This window comes from Zootoca vivipara, chromosome 3 (genome assembly GCF_965207765.1).
Source record: "Zootoca vivipara chromosome 3, rZooViv2.hap1.1, whole genome shotgun sequence".
In the NCBI taxonomy this organism is placed as follows: domain Eukaryota; kingdom Metazoa; phylum Chordata; class Lepidosauria; order Squamata; family Lacertidae; genus Zootoca; species Zootoca vivipara.
This window is the reverse complement of record NC_142586.1, coordinates 108,705,087-108,726,840: the sequence shown is the minus strand read 5'-3', so window position 1 is coordinate 108,726,840 and position 21,754 is coordinate 108,705,087. Positions and strand designations below refer to the sequence as shown.

The following is a 21,754-nucleotide window of genomic DNA, read 5'->3' as shown; positions in this document are numbered from 1 at the left end:
GCAGCAAATGCCCGCTGGTTTCAGGGGCGCTTCCTCTCCGGTAAACGCGCGTGGAATTGAAATCCGCAACTCCTTGGCTGCAGGCTTTTAAGCCCGATTGCTAGAGAGCAATCCTCATTGAGACCTCTGAGTAACGTGCATAGGATTGCAGTTACTTTATTTATGGGGCAGATGAGGCTCCTCAACCTGGGAAGGTAGCCCATCTAGATTCTAGAATGAAAACTACGGTCCTAAACCTCTGCAGCCTTGCAGGATATATTCTGGAGAAGAAAAGGCTAAGGAGCAAACTGCACACAAAACCGGAGTGGAGTCCCCAATAGGGTTGGACAGTGCCTTGTACGCTTCCTTCCAGCAATTCCTGCAGCCAAGTTGGTGCCAAGCGCATTGTTCTGCTTTCATTTGGACCACATCAATGAGGCCTGGGGGGGGGGTCTTGGACTTCCACAGACACTACCCAGGTTTGTCCTCCCGGGAAGTCACTTCAGTGCTGCTAAGGCAGCGGTTTGATTTCACTCCCAGAGGCACACTCCATTGTTTCTGTAGACAAATGGATGCCAACAAAATTAATGCTTAACATGATCTATTCCTCAACTACAACTATTTGGATTTAAACTGGTGCAATGCATGCTCCTTTGCTTACGAAGTGACGTCCTTGCCTAAAACAAGAACACAATCTAGGAGTTAATTTCATATGCAAAAGTAATGGGAACATAAGAAGCGGCCTTTTCCTGAGTTACCGTAGATCATTTGTCCATCTAACTCAGTATTGTCTACACTGACTGGCAGCAGCTCTCCAGGGGTTCCAGGGAAGGCTTCTCTTCCAGTTGTATCTGTAGAAGCCAGGGATTTTAACTGGGGCCTTCTGCTTGCAAAGAAAATGTGCTGCCACTGAGCCATGCTCCATCTCTTAATATTCATTAGATTCCTGCTTAAATTAATATGTAGTTTAGTGCTGTTGATTCAATGTAGTTTAATGAGAGAAGTACCCAGTGGATTGGGCCTTAAGCATTTTGAGATTCTCTTGGAATGCTGTGAGCAAGCCTTTCCTAGTCTATGACAGGAGGGATTTGCTAAGCTGTTAAGAACAACAATCTGTTCTAATGCAAGACATTAACTGGAAAGTGAATAAATTAGCATTAATTCTGGGGGGAAATGATATTAAATTGAATGGCTTTAATTGTGCATTCACACTTATTTGGCAATAGGTGAACTGCAGAGTGTGAAATGCATTGCAATTCAACTGCTTAATGAAAACAGCTGCTCTTGGTGCATTTTATTTAATAAACCAATTATCTAAACAATCTTGTCTGCAACTGAAGAGAGATGCAGTATTAATCCTGTTAAAATGCTTCTGCCTAGTTACCAAAATATGAAAGGGGTTGGACCCACAAGGTAATTTTTTTAAGCCGAGAAATAACCTCTGATATGGGTGATTAGATCAAGGTCTTCTGTGCCATGTCATGATTTTTAAAATAAAAGTTTTTGAGTTTCATGATGATCCACTTATTCCAGGGGTTGCCAACTTTAGGTTTCACTGGCCAAGTGCTGGGCAGTGTCTACAGAACAGGCTTAGTATCATCTGATAGAATTGTAGTGTTGGAACATAAGAAGAGTCCTGCTGGATCAGGCCAATGGCCCATCTAGTCCAGCATCGTGTTCTCACAGCGGCGAACCAAATGCCTATGGTAAGCCTGCAAGCAGGACGCAAGTAGAAGAGCACTCTCTTTTCCTGTGGTTTTCAGCAGCTGATATTCAGCCTCTGACTGTGGAGGCAGAACATAGTCCTCATGGCTAGTAGCCACTGGTAGCCTTTTCCTCCGTGAACTTGTCTAATCAACTACCTCAATGGTGTTGTTGTTGTTTAGTCGTTTAGTCGTGTCCAACTCCTTGTGACCCCATGGGCCATAGCACGCCAGGCACTCCTGTCTTGCACTGCTTCCCGCATTGATTACCTCAATGGTAATCTGGCCTAAACCCCTGCTGATGCTAGAAACATAGGGATTTTCTAATGGTTGTGTAGAAAATGAAATTCCAGTACAGTACAGTAATAAGCTCAAAGAGCAGTTCCAGCAGTGGCCAGTAGAGCTCATCCTGCCCTGCCCTTCTGTTAAAGGTAAAGGGACCCCTGACCAATAGGTCCAGTCGTGACCGACTCTGGGGTTGCGCGCTCATCTCGGTCATGTGGCCAGCATGACAAAGCCGCTTCTGGCAAACCAGAGCAGCACATGGAAATGGCGTTTACCTTCCCGCTGTAGCGGTTCCTATTTATCTACTTGCATTTTGACGTGCTTTCGAACTGCTAGGTTGGCAGGAGCTGAGACCAAGCAACGGGAGCTCACCCCGTCACAGGGATTCGAACCGCCGACCTTCTGATCAGCAAGCCCTAGGCTCAGTGGTTTAACCACAGCGCCACCTGGGTCCCTGCCCTTCTGTTACACTGGGGCATTTTACCTTATTGTATAGAATCACAGAATTGTAGAGTTGGAAGGGACCCCAAGGGTCATCTCGTAGTCCAACCCCCTGCAATGCCAGGAATCTCAGCTAAAGCATCCATGACCATAGCTGCCAAGTTATCCCTTATTTTAAGGGATTTTCCCTTATGCTGAATAGGCTTCCTTGCGAGAAGAGGGAAAACTTGGCAGCTATGTCCATGGCCATCCAACCTCTGATTGGAAACCTCCAAGGAAGGAGAATCCACGGCCTCCCAAGGGAGACTGTTCCACTGCCGAACAGCCCTTACTGTCAGAAAGTTCTTCCTGATGTTCAAGTTGGAATCTCCTTTGTAGCCAAGGACTTACTACCATCACAAAACCCATAGCACTAGGTATTATTGTATTCATTTACATCCCACTTTTTTCATAGTTTGGGACACCAAGACAGTTAATTAAAACAACACAGATAAAATATAGGCGGCTAAAAACGTATTAAAACCAATAGTTAAAAAGTAATTAAACTATAGCATAATTAAAACAACGTAAAAACAGAGGAGAAAACAGTATAAGTTTCAAAGTGATTTTTCATTATGGGTTTAGTAAAAAGAAAGGAGAACATAAAAACAGAGGAGATATGGCAAGGTATGTTCTGACCAATCCCAGTCAATAATCTGGCGGCTGTATTTTTTGAACCCATTGAAGTTTCAGGGTCATCCCCCAAACCATCACATGTACAATGCACTGTGAAAGGCATGGCAGACCCTTTTTGCCAAATGATTAGCAACTGCCACAGGGAAACATAAACCTGAACTTGGATATGTAAAACGTATCTGCAGAGTCTCACAAGTCCTTTCCAAAGAGCACTCTACATGATGCTGTTTGTCAACAGACAGCGCTTGTCGAAAGCACTTTCACTGACATGGCAGCAGTCAACATATGTCTGCTGTGCTCACTGATTGCCTGTGTTTTCCTCTCACAGCCCTGCCCTGCCCCCCCAACCCCCCACTGCAGTCAGATTACAGATGGCTGAGTCTTTTCAATGAAATTCTTCCTGGCACACACATGACATCAGTCCCATAGATTAGAAGAAATTCTAGGCAGAAGCAATGGTCCTTTTAAAAGCCTTTGAAAACCCTTAATCTTCCTTCTGCCCTCCCCTCACATTAACAATGCAGAGAAACCCCAGGGATAATCCCAAATGACACAGTGCAAGCAATTGCTCTTTAGCCTGAGGAGGAGAAGGCGGATTTTTTTATTGGGCCTCGGAGGAAGGAGCAGAGGATTGCTGCAAATTATAGTGCCTTGGCAGGAAAGAAAATTAGAGCTTAGACTGTCAGTGCAACCCTGTACAAATTTACTCAAAAGTAAGCACCACTGAATCCAAATAGGTGCAAAGGGGATTGCAACTGGTGTCATGTCAAAATTACTGTTCTTGAATACTTTATATCTGATAATGCATGTTAAACAATGTTTGAATGCCCCAAAAGAATGTGTTTGACTACCCAAAGGAGAAAAAAGAAAAATGAATTAAACATTGGATGTAAAATGGAGAATCAAAAGAGGAACTAAATAATATTGTTTCAGTCTTCCAGTTTTGCTTAAGAAACAGCACACACAACCATAATCTGGGGGTGGGATTCGTCTTTGTCACCGTAAATTTCTTCATTACATCCATGCTTTTTATTGTTAAATTTGCAGCTGTTAACAATCTGCCCATCCTAGCAGCTGCTAAAAATTCCAATCGCTCGCCAGCATAATGGGACAGAACTTCTGCCTAATTTAACAGTACAAGTCTCGTATACATGTCTACTCAGAAGTTTGTCCCGTTGAGGTAAGTACATGTAGGAATGGCAACTCAATTTTGCATAAACCAATAATAGAAAGACTCTACTTTTGCTTAAAAACAAACACCATTGATCAAGGCTAGGGCAGATTAAAGCTACAATACGCGACCGCAAATAAGGCTGCCAATATTCTCACTGCTTCCTTGGATTCGAGTATCATTGAACAAAGGAGTGAGTTCGGGTTGCATTTATTTATTTGCATTTATTTTGAAGCACCGAATACAGTGGAACATCTGCCTCTTGTAAGTGAGGGAGGCAAATGCAACCCTCAGGGACGACTCAAAATCTGGACTGACTCCTTATTATACGTTTTATTTTGTGGCTTCAGTTTTAACATTGTAAACCGACTTTTGCGCCCTGGCAGGAAGTGGGTATATAAAAATAAAGTTTAAAAGTAAACATCAGTTGAAAATTACCAGGAAGCAAAATCTAGAGAACTCAGACGGGAGCTTATTTAGCTTACACTCAGCGGCTTCCTAACATCCATTTTCGCCACGTGAATTGCGGCCCCGCCCTTCCCGCGTGAGGGCAAGAGAAGGGCTGCAGGGCTTCGGCCGCCGCTACCGAGCATGCTCGGACAGAGTGGCGCATGCTCAGTGAAGAACTCGGCATGAAGAACACCTTTCCTCTTCTTTTAAAAAGGGTTGCGCTGGGTCCTTCGGCTCCCCGCTGAGGAAGAGGGAGAGGGCAGACTTCTTCCGGAGAACAGGTAGCTACAGAAGCACACGCACCCGGGTGGGTGCTCGGTGGGGGTGGCGATGACGGCGGGAAATACCAGCACGAGAAGCGGAGGCGGCAGCGGCTTTCCTAACGGCCCTGTCTCGAGACGCGGCAGTTGTATTGCGCATGCGCGAGGGGTGGATGGTTTTTGTTTTGTTTTTTCTTTTAAAAGGCGGCCGAGGAGCGCGAGCGCCACCTTGAGGCAGGGTCGTGGCAAAGCAGGAGGGAAGCAATGAGAATGTGGGCGGGGCTTGTCATCTCCTCCTGATTTGAATGGATGAACTGGAGCCTTGGAGCAGGATTGGCTGTTCCCTCACCCGCCCTGTTTTCTCTCCATATAAGGAAGAGCGGTGCCCGTCCTCCCGATAGTGGCCCATTTGCCATAGAGATTATGTCACAAAGGCCACGGGCATTGTTGTTGTTGTTGTTGTTTATACCCCTAGCTCCCTTTGAGTGTCTGTGTCACTCTGTTTCCTGTCTTCTACTATTGTTATTGTTATTGCATTCTTTCATACCCTCTTTTTTTTGCTTGACTCGAGGCAAGCTTGCAGATTCTGTATAAATAAGATCTGCATATCCTCATACATGCTTTTTGGTAGCAAGTACTCATGTTCATAAAAAAAATTCTATATCTTTGTAGCTGCTACATATATATATGTTTACATACACACACATATACACACACAGCAGTTTGCAATGATATAGAAACAAAAAAACCAGAGAATAACATCAAGAAAAGTTAAAAATAAGTTAAAAGCAAAAGGGGGGGGATTAAAAGCAGACATATGGAACTAGGACTTTGGGAGTCCGGCGGTTCAAATCTCCTCTTAGGCATGAAGCTGAGCTTGGTCCTGACACTTGTTTCCCAGCCTAGTCCAAACTACCATGCAATGTTATTGTGTAGGTAAAATGCGGGAGAGGAAGAATCATTTGCGGTAGCCCTCGGCTCCTTGCAGTGGAAGGTGGGACACAAACCAAGCAATGAAACAATTAGCAGAGGATATGCAGCGCATAGTCAAACTATGGAACTTGCTTACCCAGGAGGCAGTGATGGCCTTAAAAAAAGGATTAGGCAGACTCATGGAGGAAAGAGCCAATGGCTACTGGTCATGATGGTTATGCTCTACCTCCACAGTTAGAGGCAGCTGTGGTCTAAACCACTGAGCCTCTTGGGCTTGCCAATCAGAAGGTTGGCGGTTCGAATCCCCACAATGGGGTGAGCTCCTGTTGCCCAGTCCCAGCTCCTGAAAGCACTGTAGATAAATAGGTACTGCTGTGGCGGGAAGGTAAACGGCGTTTCTGTGCACTCTGGCACTTGTCATGGTGTCCCGTTGTGCAGAAGCGGTTTAGTTGTGCTGGCCACATGATCTGGAAAAGCTGTCTGTGGACAATCTTCTCATCTTTCTTCCATCACTGCAGCACAGTCCACATCTGGGGAGATTCCTCCTTTTGATTCATAACATTGCCAGATTTCTTTCTTGGGGTCCGGACATGACAACCTGTTATTATTTTCTGATTAGGGTGCTAGGAACAAAGGAGAATGGGAGCCTCTGTGGTTTTCAATAGTTATGTAGAATAGTGAATTACAGAAAGCATGTCAAAATAAATTAAAAAATTGTTCAGTATCACCTTAGAGACAAACTATGTTTGTTCTGGGTTAAGCTCCCCACCCCCCAAAACATTTCCTGCTGACATTTCCTCTTCCACACAGCATGGAAGACACAGCATTCCTGTTCCTCCTTTGCAACTGGTGCCGCTTTTTGTTCCCATTTGTGGCTTCTAATCCATATACCTTGAAAGGTGACTCGTTCTATCCTTTCCTTCAGAGAAGAAATGAACTGGAGGGTGATGCTGATGCTGGAGAACTTGGGCCAGTTGCATCGTGCTTGCCGGCAGCTGCACTCCTTGGCTTATGGGAAAGTACAACGAACACAGTGGAAGCCTGTCTTGTCATCTGCCTACCCCATGTGCCCAGTTCAGCTGCACCCCCTGCTCTGGCAGCCAGACACCAACTCACAATTCAGGCTTTTAACAACCAAGGAGGTAATTAACAGCTACTTTATTCTTGCTTCCAATAACTCCTGTTGTGTGTGCCTGTGGAATGAAAGCCGGTGCTGTTTTGTAGAGGAATCTTCAGTGGATTTTGTAGAGAAACAAAAACTATGGTTAATGCAAAAGAAATGTTGAGTAAAAGTGTTTGATCTGTTCTGAACAAATTCAAGTGTGCTTTTTGCCCAGCCCATCTTTAAATGACAAACCTAGAAGTGGAAACCATTGAAAACAAGATGAAAAATGGTAATACGGCACAACATAAGGTTTAATTGTTCCTCTCTCAAAGTGCATCCACACTTAGTTCACTGGAGCTGAGTGCCTGTGGATCTTTCTTATATAGCTGTGTGTGTCCAGCTGCCGTATAAGCAAAGCAGGCCTTCCATTTTAAGATTTTACAGCTTTGCTTGAAACTTCGTCCCCTTCCATCCATTCCACGTGCACTCCTTGAACTCTCTTGCAGAGAAAGAAATCAGCCAAGGAGAAAAAGCCATCTGTACAACCAAAACCAGAGAAGCAGGAGGTTGAGATAATGTCCAGGATGACCGTGGAAGACCTTGCAAAAGCCATGCATAAAGACATAGGTGAGACTGTTCCTCTGACTTTGCAAAGGGCACCATCATCAGAATTCATTCTCAGCTGCTCCCACTTGGATCCCGTTTTAGTGAAGCTCAGTATAGCATCTGCCTTGCATGCATGCAGGTTGAGTTCACAGCCTCTCCAGATAGCGCTGGCAGTGTCTTCTGCCTGAAACCCTGAAGAGACCCTGAGATAGATGGACCAATAGTCTAACTCAGTATATTGCAGTTTCCTTTGCTGACAAGACAGGAGAATGTGGGCCTGGTATCTGCTGACTTGGGAGTCCTACAGCGGAGCTTATGTCACTCATTAGCCCATTTTAATTGTTTCAAGATTTCCTGCTTTTCCAGTGCCATAAAGGAGGTCTTTCATCCTCCAGAGCATTCCTCAGCCATCTGCTTCCGATGTGCTTGAGCTGCTTTCATCTGAGAAAGGTTTGAATTAAATGAATTTGCCATAGAATTGGTCCCAGTTGGATGGGGTGGGTTTTTTTTTTGTTTTTTTTTGCGGTAGGGGGTTGGAAGAGGAGAATGGGAAACCCTTTGTTGTAGTTCTTTAGCTTGTTTCATTTAGATCCCCCCCAACATGTGAAATATATTTTCCCAAGGTGGTAGTGATAAATAATAGCACTGAAATACAGGTTTAAATTCAGCGGCTGCTGGGGTGGTGCCTGCAAGTCCCTGTGTGACAAAGACCTTATCCAGCTAGGTTCCAAGTAGTCCCAAGTTGCTTTGTTGTACTTCCATTGTTGGAGACAGTATGCGTCCGATTGGCAGTTGATCAGAATCACAAGTGGGAAGGAGTGCAGTCGTTCTCAGGTCCTGCTTTTGGGCTTCCCATAGGCATCTGGTTGGCTACTGTGAGAACAGGATGCTGCACCAGATGTGCCACTGGCCTGATCTACCCTGTTTCTCATATTTTAAGACATACCCATAAAATAAGCCATAGCAGGATTTCTAAGCATTCAAGGAATATAAGACATACCCCGAAAATAAGACATAGTGATAGGCGCAGCAGCAATGCCAGCCGCGGCAGGAGGAGAAGGAAAAAAATAAGACACCCCTTGAAAATAAGCCATAGTGTGTTTTTTTGAGGAAAAAATAAATATAAGACATGTCTTATAATATGAGAAACACGGTAGCAGGCTCTTCTTAGAGCTGCTTCATCAAGCAGGTTCTTCCTTAGGTGGGTGCATTGACCAATGCAGCTTTCCATTTCTGTATTCAGATCATATATATGAAGCCTTGCTAAACACGAGAATTGATTTAGACATGCTAGAACCCGACTCAGTCCTGGATGAGGTGTTGATCAAGGACATCGTTAAAAAATCCGGCATGAAACACAAATGGGCCAAGTTAAAAGAAGACAAAATCAAAGAAAACAAAGATGCCGTAAAGAGGTAATAGCTTGGGTTAATTTATTTTGGTTGCTAGGTTTATGCAGGCCCTGTTTTCCATTGCTCTTTTGCTATTCCGGCTCACGTTTGATGTCTATAGTCTTTGATATTCATTCATAAGCTTGGATCCTACCTTTTCGCTTAGGTTTTTGTGTGTGCTGGATACCACCCAGATTGGAGGAAACCAGTCAGGTGGGCAGGGTATAAATAATAAAATTATTATTATTATGAGTCAAAGGAGTTTTCGTTCATGGAAGGAGAGCTGTACTCATGGAAGGGGTTCTTCAGTGAACAAAACCCATTATATGAAGCAACTCTTAATATGTGAACAGAAGCTCCTGCAGCTGAATGGAACATAGCTGTGGGAATTCTTAGAATGTACCATTCACCTTGGACCTGCCCATGAAAGGAAGTCTAGAGTGAGAGACTAAGGTGATGTCCACAATTCCCAGGAACTCTTCTCATTGTGAGACTTTTGTGGATGAGCTGATTGTTTGTTTGGACCCTGGGTGAGAGCCCAGAGGCTGAGAGGGAGGGTGTGTCAGAAAAAAATGAATTGATATTGAGTTAAATATATTAATAACTTTGTATGAATGTACAAATTATATCTAACTGCATTTTCATAATATTTTGTTTTAAGTTGTCTGTTGTCGCTTCAGTTATTTTTACACCGCTTAGAGATATTTTCAATATGTTAAGCAGTATAGAAATTAAATAATCAAAGCCTTAATGAATATTGAGGCAATTTTGTTTTCTCTCTGTCCGCACCCCCTTTTCTTTGCTTATCCTCCAGCCCAGTGGTTCTCAACCTTTTTTTTTCTGAGCCGCACTTTCAGAATAAAAATTTGCTTGCGCCACACTGACATTTTTATTGCTAAGAAATACGTTGGAAAAAGATTCCCGTGCTTCTCTCTACGAGTCCAAATAAAAACCATTTTAGCCATTATGGAAATCTCATTTGGTCAGTAGTCTTTGAAATAAACTTTTCTGAGATCTTTTAGTTTCTATAACTCAATAAACAAAGAAGCGCTGACTGAAGTAAACCCCTTTGCTGTGAAGAGAGCACCCCGTTTCGTATATCCATGCTTCCTCCTTTTCCTGAAGGAAAAAAACCCCACATCTTGGGAGGCTTCTGGCATTGGGCTGTGACTCATTGGTGAGGATCGCATGCTGAGATCATTGCTGCTCAGGCATTTTAAGGGATCTGTTAAGGGAAAAACGTTAAGCAGAAACACAAGGAGGGTTTACTTCATTTGCAAGCCTTGTGTGTTTCTGTTCATTGCAGGCCTCCTGCAGATCCTGCTTCATTAACTCCAAGGCCTCCAGTTGTTACTATCCTGGGCCACGTCGACCACGGGAAAACCACGTTGCTTGACACACTGCGGAAAACTCAGGTGGCAGCAATGGAAGTAGGAGGCATCACCCAGCATATCGGTGCCTTTCTTGGTATGATTTATCTGAGTCATTTTAACATGCACTGATAATTACGCTGGCTTTTCCTCGGATTGTCCCATCCACACCATACATTTAAAGAACCCTTGGACCACTTTAATGGTCATAGCTGTTAAGGGTCTCCCCTCAGCACCCTTGAACAAATTACAGCCCCCCAGGCTTCCTTGGGATCTCAACACAATCTTATTTCCTAAGGTGTTTTGGTGTCAGAAAACAGTTCCAGATCTAAAGGTTGAGTTGCTGACACTACTCTGCTGTACAGCATGGAAATGAAGACCAGCTTCAAGAATAAGGGGCTTACTTCCAATGAAATAATATTGATCATGAAGGCATACAGTGGAGCTTGGGACTGCAGCAGAGTAAATATATGTTTAGCAGATTCCCCGAGTAGAAATTGGAGTTTGGCTTTGTGAGGAACTCCTGCTACCTTAACAGAATCCATGTTCAAAAGAAATTTGAACCGTCTGCAATCGTGTAATCATTTTTGGGTGGGGAACAAGAACCATGGAGCTCTGTGGGGCATAGATTTTTGACCCGCATTTATAATTTTTACAATACTGCTGTATAGATTTGATTGTTGTTGGGGTTTGGGTTTTGTTTGTTTGTTTTGCAGTGCATTTGCCTTCTGGAGAAAAAATAACATTTCTGGATACTCCTGGCCATGCTGCATTTTCAGCCATGAGGGCGAGAGGTACACATGTCACAGATATTGTCATATTGGTGGTCGCTGCAGAAGATGGTGTAATGAAGCAGACTGTGGAATCTATTCAACACGCTAAAAATGCCCAAGGTACAGCGCTTTTCTTTAAAGCGGGTGGGAGGAAGGGAGAGATAAGTGCCATTGGTCAAATACCCCATATAATCACGGAAAGCCTTCACTTTTCCCCAAGGCCCTTAGATCAGATGCTTATGAGCTGCTCATTCTGATAGGGTGGGATCAAAACAGCTTCACAAATAAATATCCTTTCCCTCGATTGAACTGTAGTTTTGGGGAAACGTCTTTGGTTCGCTGCTTCCCATGCTTCGCTGTTTGGACTTTGGCCTTCTCCCCAGTTTCCTTTTCTCTCGCAGTTCCAGTGATCGTTGCCATTAATAAATGCGACAAACCTGAAGCCGACCCGGATAGAGTGAAGAAAGAGCTTCTGGCTCACAATGTGGTTTGCGAAGAATATGGGGGAGATGTGCAGGCCATCCCTGTTTCAGCACTGAAGGTAATTTTAACCTGTCGCCACGGTGCTAACCGCGGGTCATAGGTGGGCTTCATTTTTGGAAGTGTGTTATTTCCCGAAGCATGCTTCCTTTTCCCATAAGCTAGTTCCAGCTAATTCTGGAAGGTCATTTGTAGTGTTTTTCATGGTGCAAAATAAAAATAAAAATGCTTGTGTCATTCTTGTGTGTCTGTGGGTAAAGATCTACAGATCATTAGATTGACGCTAGGACGTTTCATAGATCGATCTGGGAGAGAATGAGTTGGGGCAAATGTTAATTTTCGAGGTTGAATGAACAACTAAATCTGCAATCCTAAAATGGGTGGGACCCAAAGATGATTTCGCTGCCGTATGCAGCTAAGCCCTGCTGTGTTTTTACCAGCAGGGCAGAAGGCAGGTCCATTTTGTGGGTTCTTAGAAACCCTGTTTTGGAGGGTAATACAAACGAGTGATTTACACCATCTCCTGGGCTTTTGGATCTATCAGATTCAAGCTGTTTCCTGGTGCTCCCTCAAAGCACCCTCTTTTTGACTCTTTGCAGCATCCATTGGTAGGGCCAGGGTGACTAAAGTTTCGGTAGCAGCAGGGAGGTAGAATTCAACATCTGGCCTCTCTCTGTTTATCCTATAGCCCTGGGTGTCCTCCCAGGGACCATAGTATTGCCTCCTTAAAGAGCAGAGGCAGCAACAAAGCTGCTATATGACGGACCATACAGATTGGATGTCTTTTCCTCATGCCATTGCAAATGATTTTTAAAAAAACCCACAACCCGAAAAAAAATTCCCTGATGCTGATGCATGTTCCTGGACACACAATGACAGTCTCCATGCAGAGGGGTTTAAATCAACCTCTGCTTGGCAGCCATAAGCATGCCCCGCCTTCTATGCAGTAATCCAGATTTTAGAGCTATTCATCTGCTGTCGTAAGGTAACACGCAGACTGATGTGTCATTTCCTTGATCCCGAGCGACTCAGCTCTTTTCTGAACCATCTTTGTTTGGTGTAGGGTGACAACTTGATGGCTTTAGCAGAGGCAACCGTGGCTCTTGCGGAGATGTTGGAACTGAAGGCAGACCCTACGGGCCCCGTGGAAGGCACCATCATAGAGTCTCGCACAGATAAAGGAAAAGGGTGAGCCACAGGCATACGCCCCTTCATTCCTTGACAGAATCACTAGTCATATGAGTCATTATTATTATTATTATTGGTAAATGTCAACCATGCTTTTTTTCTTCAATGTTAACTTTATCTCCATTAATTGCCACCACCAGTCCTCCATATTTTTCCATCCACGTCCATGTTAAAATCTCTCTACTGTGATCACATGTTGGAAAAATATTCCATAATTTCCCCCTCGTTATATATCCTTTAATTCATGTCCAGTTCCAGATGTTCAAATTCCATTTCCTGTTGCATTTCCATTTCCTGTTATTTAGAAGCAAAGTGGCTTCTGTTATTGCAATACTAGGTTAGGCTATTGAACCCAGTGTGAAACCGATCTATCTCTTTCTGTGCTTCTGAGAAGCCACAGGAGAGCCACTGGGAATGTAGTGGGCGAACTTGGGACTGGTCCTTATCTCCAGCATAATTCACCTAACAGGGGTAAGGAACTGTGGGGTTGGTGATATTAGCGAACCAGTGGCCCTCCAGATACTGCAGGACTACATTTCCCATCATGCCTGATTGTTGGTTGGAGCTGAGGGGAATTGAAGCCCAACGACATCTATAGGGCCACTGATTCCCCATCCCTGACTTAAGGAGTGGGGTATCTAGGTACACTGTCCTGAGCTATTTGGAAGGGCTGGGCTCAAGTGTAATAAAACATATCAAAGTAAACAGAAAGCATATGCACTTGCAAATCTGTTTACTACAATCCATATATGCTATAACCCGCCTCAAGACGGCTAACTATATAAAAAATGCAAATAAAATTAGTAGCGTAAAATTGGTTGTACTAAATCAAATGCAATCTTCCCTCCTTCTCCCCTCTAGTCCAGTGACCACTGCCATCATCCAGAGAGGCACTCTGAGAAAGGGCTGTATTCTGGTTGCAGGGAAAAGCTGGGCCAAAGTGCGAATGATGTTTGACGAGAACGGCAAGGCCATGGAAGTTGCCCCTCCAAGCATGCCAGTGGAGATCGTGGGATGGAAGGAGGTTCCTTCAGCTGGAGAGGAAATCCTTGAAGTAGAGTCTGAGGTACCACAGATTTCCCATTCAGCATTTAAGCCTGGGGCCCCCAAGGTGGGTCCTCTCACTGGGCAACGAGGACACATTTACCCTGGGCTCCAGGCCTCTACAGGGAAAGCAGCAGGGACAAGCTACCAGAGCAGGGACAGAGAACCTGCCGCCTTATCCATGCAGTTGGGCTGCAACTCCCATCTTTCTGAGGCTGAAGGGAGTTGGAGCCCAACAATATCAGGATGGCCACATTGGGTCCCCATCCCTGTACTAGAGAGAAGGAGCAGAATTAATGAACACGGCTTCGGCTGTGGCAGTACAAGAAGCTATTTACACTGCTGGAACGGAAGCTGTTTGCAAGCTGTTTGCGTCCCGCTTCCTTCCACTCCATTACCTCAGACAGTAGGGTGCAGTGGGCCCCACAATCTGTGGGCCCCAGTGGGCCCCACAATCTGTGCACTAAGCAGCACTTGCTCAGATCTTCCTCAAGCCACCAGAATCAGGGGTGTAGGAAGGGAGGGGAGATGGGGGGGGGCTCTGCCCCGGGCAGCGCGATACCGAGGGCACCATGCCGGCTGCCCCGCCTGCGCCCCGCCCCCACCTTCTCTCCACCCCTGGAGCATAATACCTCATTGGCCGCCTCTCCTCATGTGAACCTCTCCAGGCCCTGAGATCATCCTCTGCGGCCCTTCTTCGTGTGCCTCCCGCACGAAAGGTGTGGAGGGTTATAACATGAGAATGAGCCTTTTCTGCAGTTGCTCCCCACTTACAGAATGCTCTCCCCAGGGAGGTTTGCCTGGCACCTTCATTATACACCTCTAGGCACCAGGCGGAAACATTCCTCTTCAACCAGGCCTTGGGCTGATAGACATCCGATGCCCTTTTTAATGTGTTATGGGGGTGGTGGTAGATTTTTGGTTTGTTGTTCTCATTTTTATTACGTATCTTGTGTTTTTTATATTGTGGTTATATTTTGCAAACCACCCTGAGATCTATGAGTGTAGGGTGGTATACAAATTGAATAAAAAAATAAAATAAAGTAATAATAAAAAAAGTGTAAGGCAAAAAATAGAGGGTTTTTTTTTAAAAAAAACCTAAGATAATTTAAACAGAACAGCTGTGTTTGGAGGCAACATATATTTGAGTACCAGCTTCAGTGGCTGACTCCATCCTAGTTTGAGCTGTTAACATCTGGCTGGTCAGTGCTGCAGATGTAGGTTTGGCTACTAACTTCCCTTCCAGGTACCGAACACAGTTGATGGAATGGGCTCCCCCCCCCCTTTCCATCTGTAGCTCTCGGTGCCCTCCAAAAATACATTGCCGGTGGGTGGGGAACCCTTGGCCTATTGGGTGAGGGCTGCAGATGGAGGTGGGAGTTGGTGGCAAATCCCCCCCTCCCCCGGATCTTGGGATCCCAGCCGTTGTGCTAGATCAGTGAGGCAGTTCTTCTGTTCTTCTGCCAAGCAAAGGGCTCGTGAAGTTGTTGAGTGGAGAACCTACGCCGAACAACAAGAGAAAGCGAAGAAGGACCTAGAGGTCATCGAGGCGAAGCAGAAGGAGCACAGGGATGCCTACAAGAAGGATAGAGAGGGCTTGGAAAACATGTCCTGGAGGCAGAGAAGGGCAGCGGTGTACAAGAGCAAAAAGCATCTCCTGGTTATGCGACCGAAAGAAAAAGCAGAGAGTGACAAAAATGTGCTGCACATCATCATCAAAGGTGGAGTCCTCTTTACTCAGTTGGGTTTGTCCTGCTCCCAAGAGCTGCTATATTATTATTATTATTATTATTATTATTATTATTATTATTATTATTATTCCCCAACACTGAGGCAGTGGGCTGGGCAGGGGGCACTTCCTCATATAATACCGGTATTGAATAGCACAATTTGAAGCCTTGAGAAAGCAAGGCCCACAAGAGGGCACACATGGTACATAGGAAGCTACCTTATATCAAGACAGACCATTGGTCTGCCTAGCTCAGTATTATCTGCACTGATTGGTAGCGACTTTCCAGGATTGCAGACAGAGCTCCCACAGTCTTACCTGGAGGTGTTGGGCAGTGGACGTAGGTCCTCCTCCTGCATGGAAAGCAAATGCTTTAATGCTTGAACTGTGGTCCTTCCTCATGCTACTTAACTGACACACCGGTGTGGCTTAACTGGCATTGAAAATGGCACCTGTCAGTGTTAGCCATTTATGATAAAATAGGCGCCCTACACAAGACCTGAAGATAAGTTGAGATTTGTCAGGTTGGCAGCAGTTGAACAGAAAGTATTACATATTCACGTATAAATGACTACAATGTGTTTCTCTCCAGCCCAAGAGAGGGTTTAGTCCTTTTTGTTTTTAAAACTCCTTCACAGCAGTGCATAAGTTACTAGTCTATAGCTTGCCTGTCCTCACAAACTCCTCCTCCAGACACCCTCATGGTTCTGGGTCAAAGATTAGCTTGCCAACTGCCACCTCCTTTCCCCATACTATTTATTCTTTGTGAAATGCATTTATAATGCAAATACAATACAAATACTAGCAGTCATGACTGTTAGTGCTGTACCTGTAGACTCTTCTTTTACTGAATTCCAAGCAACCCCACAGCATTTTAATCAAACTGTTGGAAAGTCCGGAGGGGGGGGGGATTGTTAATTTCAGAAATGAGGCAAAATTCCCGAGAATTTAATCAAAGCTCTAATCATTGCTCAGCTCCTGCTCATTGAATTGCACGAGACTTAAGTTCCTCATGGATTGTACAGTAATTAGTTGTGCTATTCTCTGTTTTGTGTGTGCCACTCGCATTTAAACTAACCGGGACTTTTGCTCCGCCCAGGTGATGTTGATGGTTCAGTGGAAGCCATCTTGAACATCCTGGACACCTACGATGCCGACGAGGAGTGTGAACTAGACGTGGTCCACTGTGGAATTGGGGATATTAGCGAAAATGACATAAACCTCGCAGAAACATTTAAAGGTAAAGGGTGGCCATTGAAGAAAGCGACACAGAGTCATGTGTCTTAGATGGCTAAAGAGCCAGAGCACTTTGCTTTGCAAGCAGTCAGCAGCTCAGTAACAGGCCTTAAAAGTGCGCAGAAGGTGTGCTGCAGTGACTTGCAGGCAGGGTTTCCATGCAGCAGAATGGGACGCACTTTCTCACCCATGTTGCAAGGCAAGTCAGGAAGGCGGATCTCATCCCCTCGACACATTGTGTTACCTGTGAAGACTGTGGCCAGATGGCACCTTTGATGCCAACTATTGGAGCTGCACATTAACTCTCCTGGCTTAGGGATAGTTGCTACATGCACCATCCTGATTTCTGAGTGCTTTGCATGCAAGATTAGAGTCTTCACGTAACGCTTTTCATGTAAGTCACCTTGAGGCCCTTTGTGGGACGAAAGGCCACTTGCAAATTTTTATAAGTGAAATAAATGGCTTTTCTGCACGACTGTGGGAATTCGGGGCACAAAATTTAACATCACAAGAAACTCATCTTTATTATAAAGGAGATCTCTCTCCCACATGGCTGCAAAGATAGGCTTGAGGTGTGTGGGTGTGGGTGGAATCATGGAAGTCAGAGATGAGTAGGGTAGGATTTTCAGTTCCCGAGGCGTCTCTTCCCCATCTCTTTCTTGCAGATGTGGAATAAATTATGCAAAATAAGCAGGTGCATGCAAATGGGTGCAATTCAGTTGGGTTTCAGAATTTAGCATTCCTTGGTGCAGAATGTTACCATGCTGCAGATGTTTTGAATTTTCTCTTCATGAATATACTCAGCCCTGCCCTTAATGTTTGGTAAACAGAGCAACTCTGGAACTTTTAAAGTATGCTTAATTTGAGCCATTAGAAAGAAGAAGAAAAATAGCAATTTTACACTTACCCTCTTTGTTGCATTGTCAGGTGTTGTATACGGGTTCAATGTGAACGCAAATAAACCTATTCAGCAGCTGGCTGCCAAGAAGGGAATAAAGTTGAAAATGCACAAAATCATCTACCGGTTTGTTGAAGATTTACAAGCGGAGCTGAGCAGCACCCTGCCCTGTTCTCTAGAGGAGCATGTGTTGGGTATACTTCTGAATTTGAGATGGTGGAAATAGGGGTGGTGGGGATGGTAAGCACTCCTGGCCCAGGTGCCCTGGTGGTTGGCTTCCCAAAAGCAACTGTTTGGCCACTGTGGGGAACAGGAGGCTGGATTTACATGGACCTTTGGCATGATGATACACCAGAAGTATCAGCATGTTGTTGTCGTTTAGTTGTGTCCGACTCTTTGTGACCCCATGGACCAGAGCACGCCAGGAACTCCTGTCTTGCACTGCCTCCCGCAGTTTGGTCAAACTCATGTTCGTAGCTTCGAGAACACTGTCCAACCATCTCGTCCTCTCGTCCCCTTCTCCTTGTGCCCTCCATCTTCCCCAACATCAGGGTCTTTTCCAGGGAGTCTTCTCTTCTCATGAGGTGGCCAAAGTATTGGAGCCTCAGCTTCACGATCTGTCCTTCCAGTGAGCACTCAGGGCTGATTTCCTTCAGAAATCAGGGCTGATTTCCTTCAGTTTCAGCATAGGTATTTCTAAAAGTACTGTACTGATACTCATGGTATAGTGACAAACCAGAGACAGGATTCTCTGCAGAAATGTGCAGTGCCGCAACCGGCTGCAGAAATTCCAATTCCTAGGGATCTATTTTTCTTTTTTAATGCAAATTTCTAGGACTTGTGGCAGCCAAGATAATAATAATCATGATAATGATTCATTTATATGGCACCTGTCTGACTGGGTTGCCCCAGCCACTCTGGGCAGCTTCCAACAAACTGAAAATATTAAGCACAGTAAAACATCAAACATTAAACATTTCCCTGTACAGGGCTGCCTTCAGATGCCTTCTAAAAGTCAGATACAGTTAATTTCCTTGATATCTGCTGGGAGGGTGTTCCACAGGGCGGGCACCACTACCAAGAAGGCCCTCTGCCTGGTTCCCTGTAGCTTCACTTCTCACAATGAGGGAACTGCTAGAAAGCCCTTGGAACTGGACAATGAGTCCAGCTAGGCTGGACGATGGGGTTGGAGACACTCCTTCAGGTATACAGTGCTTGAAACTTTGCTCGTAATGCTTGCTGCAATCTTACAGCACTTAGTGAGGTGCAGTTTGAACAGATCTTCTGTAGCTCATGACTAGGGGGGAAAGGGCTGGGCTTCAACTTTTACTCCAGTATACCTGAAGGAGCGTCTCCACCCCCATCATTCTACCCGAACACAGGTCCAGCGCGAGGGCCTTCTGGCGGTTCCCTCACTGTGAGAAGCCATGTTACAGGGAACCAGGCAGAAGGCCTTCTCGGTAGTGGCACCCACCCTGTGGAACGCCCTCCCACCAGATGTCAAAGAGACTAACTACCAGACTTTTAGAAGACATCTGAAGGCAGCCCGGTTTAGGATGGACTACTGTATTTTAATATTTTGTTGTAAGCTGCCCAGAGTGGCTGGGGAAACCCAGCCAGGTGGGTGGGGTATATAATATAATAATAATTATTATTATTATTATTCAGAAAAGACCTGCGTTCAGTGGCTCTACCAATCATGTTTGTTTCATTGAGTCTAAGTAAAACTTTGTTGAATGATGTAAAACAGTCTAAAGCTGCAGAGTACTACAAAACAAGAAGGGAAATATTGCAGACTTGTTCAGTTACGTCATTTAAATGCACAAAATCCAACTTTTATCTAACTTGGTAAGCCTGGAACTGGGTTTTTTTAGTACTGGAAACAGGTCACCTTAGCTTTTGTATTTTGGTTGGAATTAATGTTCATATTCTTTTTAATGAGCAGAGACTGCCTAAATGGCACTTTTACACTTCTCATGCTTTTTTGTTTTCCTTAGGAGAAGCTGTTGTTTTAGCAATCTTTGATGTCACAGTTGGAAAAAATACACTTCCGGTAGCTGGCTGCAGAGTACAAAAGGGGCAGCTGGACAGAAAGATGAAATTTAAATTAATTCGTAATCAAGAAGTTATTTGGACAGGTGAGTAGCGGTTGATTTCCTAAGCAGTCAGTTCTACTGCCCAGTTTCCACAATTTTACGAGGAACCACCAAGCATCCCTGGATTTCGTAAGCCTACTTTCTGCCCCTCCCCTAGGTTAAATTCTTACTTTAAAAAATAGCAAATAGACTGAATAAGGAACCAATATTTAAGCACCTCTTTATACAAAAATAAAATTTGATCCTCCTCAGTCATGTTAGTCACAGACACTTTCCCAATATGCTATGTAGAATTTTTTGTGGGTAGCAGAGCTCCAGGTGGAATCAGTTACTGATTCTCTTCCGCATGACTGTGTTGAATTATTGCAGGTGTGTTCATATAATCTCATGTGAGGTGTGTGTCTCCAACACACTTGACTTTCAGGAGGAATTTGAAAACATTTACCCAAGCATTTGTTGGTTAAGTCCTGCATGTGGCAACCATGAGAACACTGGATGCTTTACTTGAGATTCCTACATTGAAGGGGGTTGGAGTAGATTACCCTCAGGAGCCCTTCAAACTCTACAATTCTGAGTAGTGTGCTCTGGAGTGCTATGACTTAAGACATGGTCTGGATTGGAGCAATCTCTGCGCTCTAAACATTTCTCACCTTGTAATAAATGTTGCACAATTTGGAGTTCTTGCTTTATGTATGTCTATTTTACCTAGGATACCTATCGTCAATGAAGCACCATAAAGATGATGTCCCTGTAGTCAAGACTGGCATGGATTGTGGGCTCAGTTTGGACAAGAACATAGCATTTCAAGTGGGAGATGAAATTGTGTGTTTCAATGAAAAGGAAATTAAGCAGACGATCTCTTGGGACCCAGGATTTTAAAGCTCAAGACAGCCAAACGTAATGGGCTGAGAAACTTGGATTATATTATTTGCACTGCATCACAAAGTAGAGGCATTTGAGAAGCAGCTTGCATTGTAAAAATGAATAGGGGGCTCTAATGTATTTTTTTTTAATTAAAAAATCATTATGTTGTAAATTTCAATAAAAACTGGGAGAGCTTAGCTGTACAGTGAAACCACCTGGATCTGTATTTTATGTATTGCAATAGGAGCATCCTGAAACCTGTGTTATAGGCTGGGACAAAATAATACATTTTGCTGAACAGATCAGAGTACTTGATTAACTAATGTGAGAATCTGTCCCCGCAGACATGTGTGCCAAGCTATTATTCAAATCAGTTTGGGGGTACAGACAAATTCCCTCACATTGAAATTACATGAGGGGATTACAGGGCCAGTACCAGCTTGCCACATTCAATGACCACATGAAGGCAGTATCTCTGCCTACATGCCACATTCAAACACTGTGTATGTTGAAGGTAAAGCTAAGCTGCCACCACCTTTACACCAATGTGGAACACAGCCATGGTTGTGAAATAGGAATACCGTAACTTGGTATTTAGTGTCTAAGCAAGGGATGCCAACATGGTGCCCACAGACATCACAAAGGGTTTCCTCATCTCAGAAAGGTAAAGGTAACCCTGACCATTACCGTAGGTCCAGTAGCGGACAACTCTGGGGTTGTGGCGCTTATCTCACTTTATTCGCCGAGGGAGCCAGCGTGACTAAGCCACTTCTGGCAAACCAGAGCAGCGCACAGAAACCTTCCCACTGGAGCGGTACCTATTTATCTACTTGCACTTTGACATGCTTTTGAACTGCTAGGGTGGCAGGAGCAGGGACCGAGCAACGGGAGCTCACCCCGCCGCGGGGATTTGAACCACCAACCTTCTGATTGGCAAGCCCTAGGCTCTGTGGTTTAACCCACGCCACCCGTGTCCCTTCTCAGAAAGCTACTTCCCTCCTATTCCTAAAATGAGACTTTCTAGCATTTTATTATAGTCAGAACACATTGTGGTGTGGGTAGTAGTAATCAGAAGGA

General features: G+C 44.6%; 1 protein-coding gene across 1 annotated transcript; it reads left to right on the top strand.

Annotated features, from left to right (window-relative positions):
* The first annotated feature begins 4,822 nt into the window (after positions 1–4,822).
* MTIF2 (mitochondrial translational initiation factor 2) lies at positions 4,823–20,888 on the top strand. The gene is made up of 14 exons (XM_035110953.3): positions 4,823–4,985; positions 6,823–7,039; positions 7,509–7,629; positions 8,852–9,023; positions 10,306–10,466; positions 11,086–11,262; positions 11,544–11,683; positions 12,686–12,810; positions 13,672–13,876; positions 15,323–15,575; positions 16,683–16,823; positions 17,747–17,911; positions 19,715–19,855; positions 20,523–20,888. The coding sequence occupies exons 2-14, from the start codon at positions 6,830–6,832 to the stop codon at positions 20,690–20,692; spliced, it is 2,181 nt and encodes a 726-aa protein (XP_034966844.2). The 5' UTR covers positions 4,823–4,985; positions 6,823–6,829; the 3' UTR covers positions 20,693–20,888.
* The last annotated feature ends 866 nt before the right edge of the window (positions 20,889–21,754 follow it).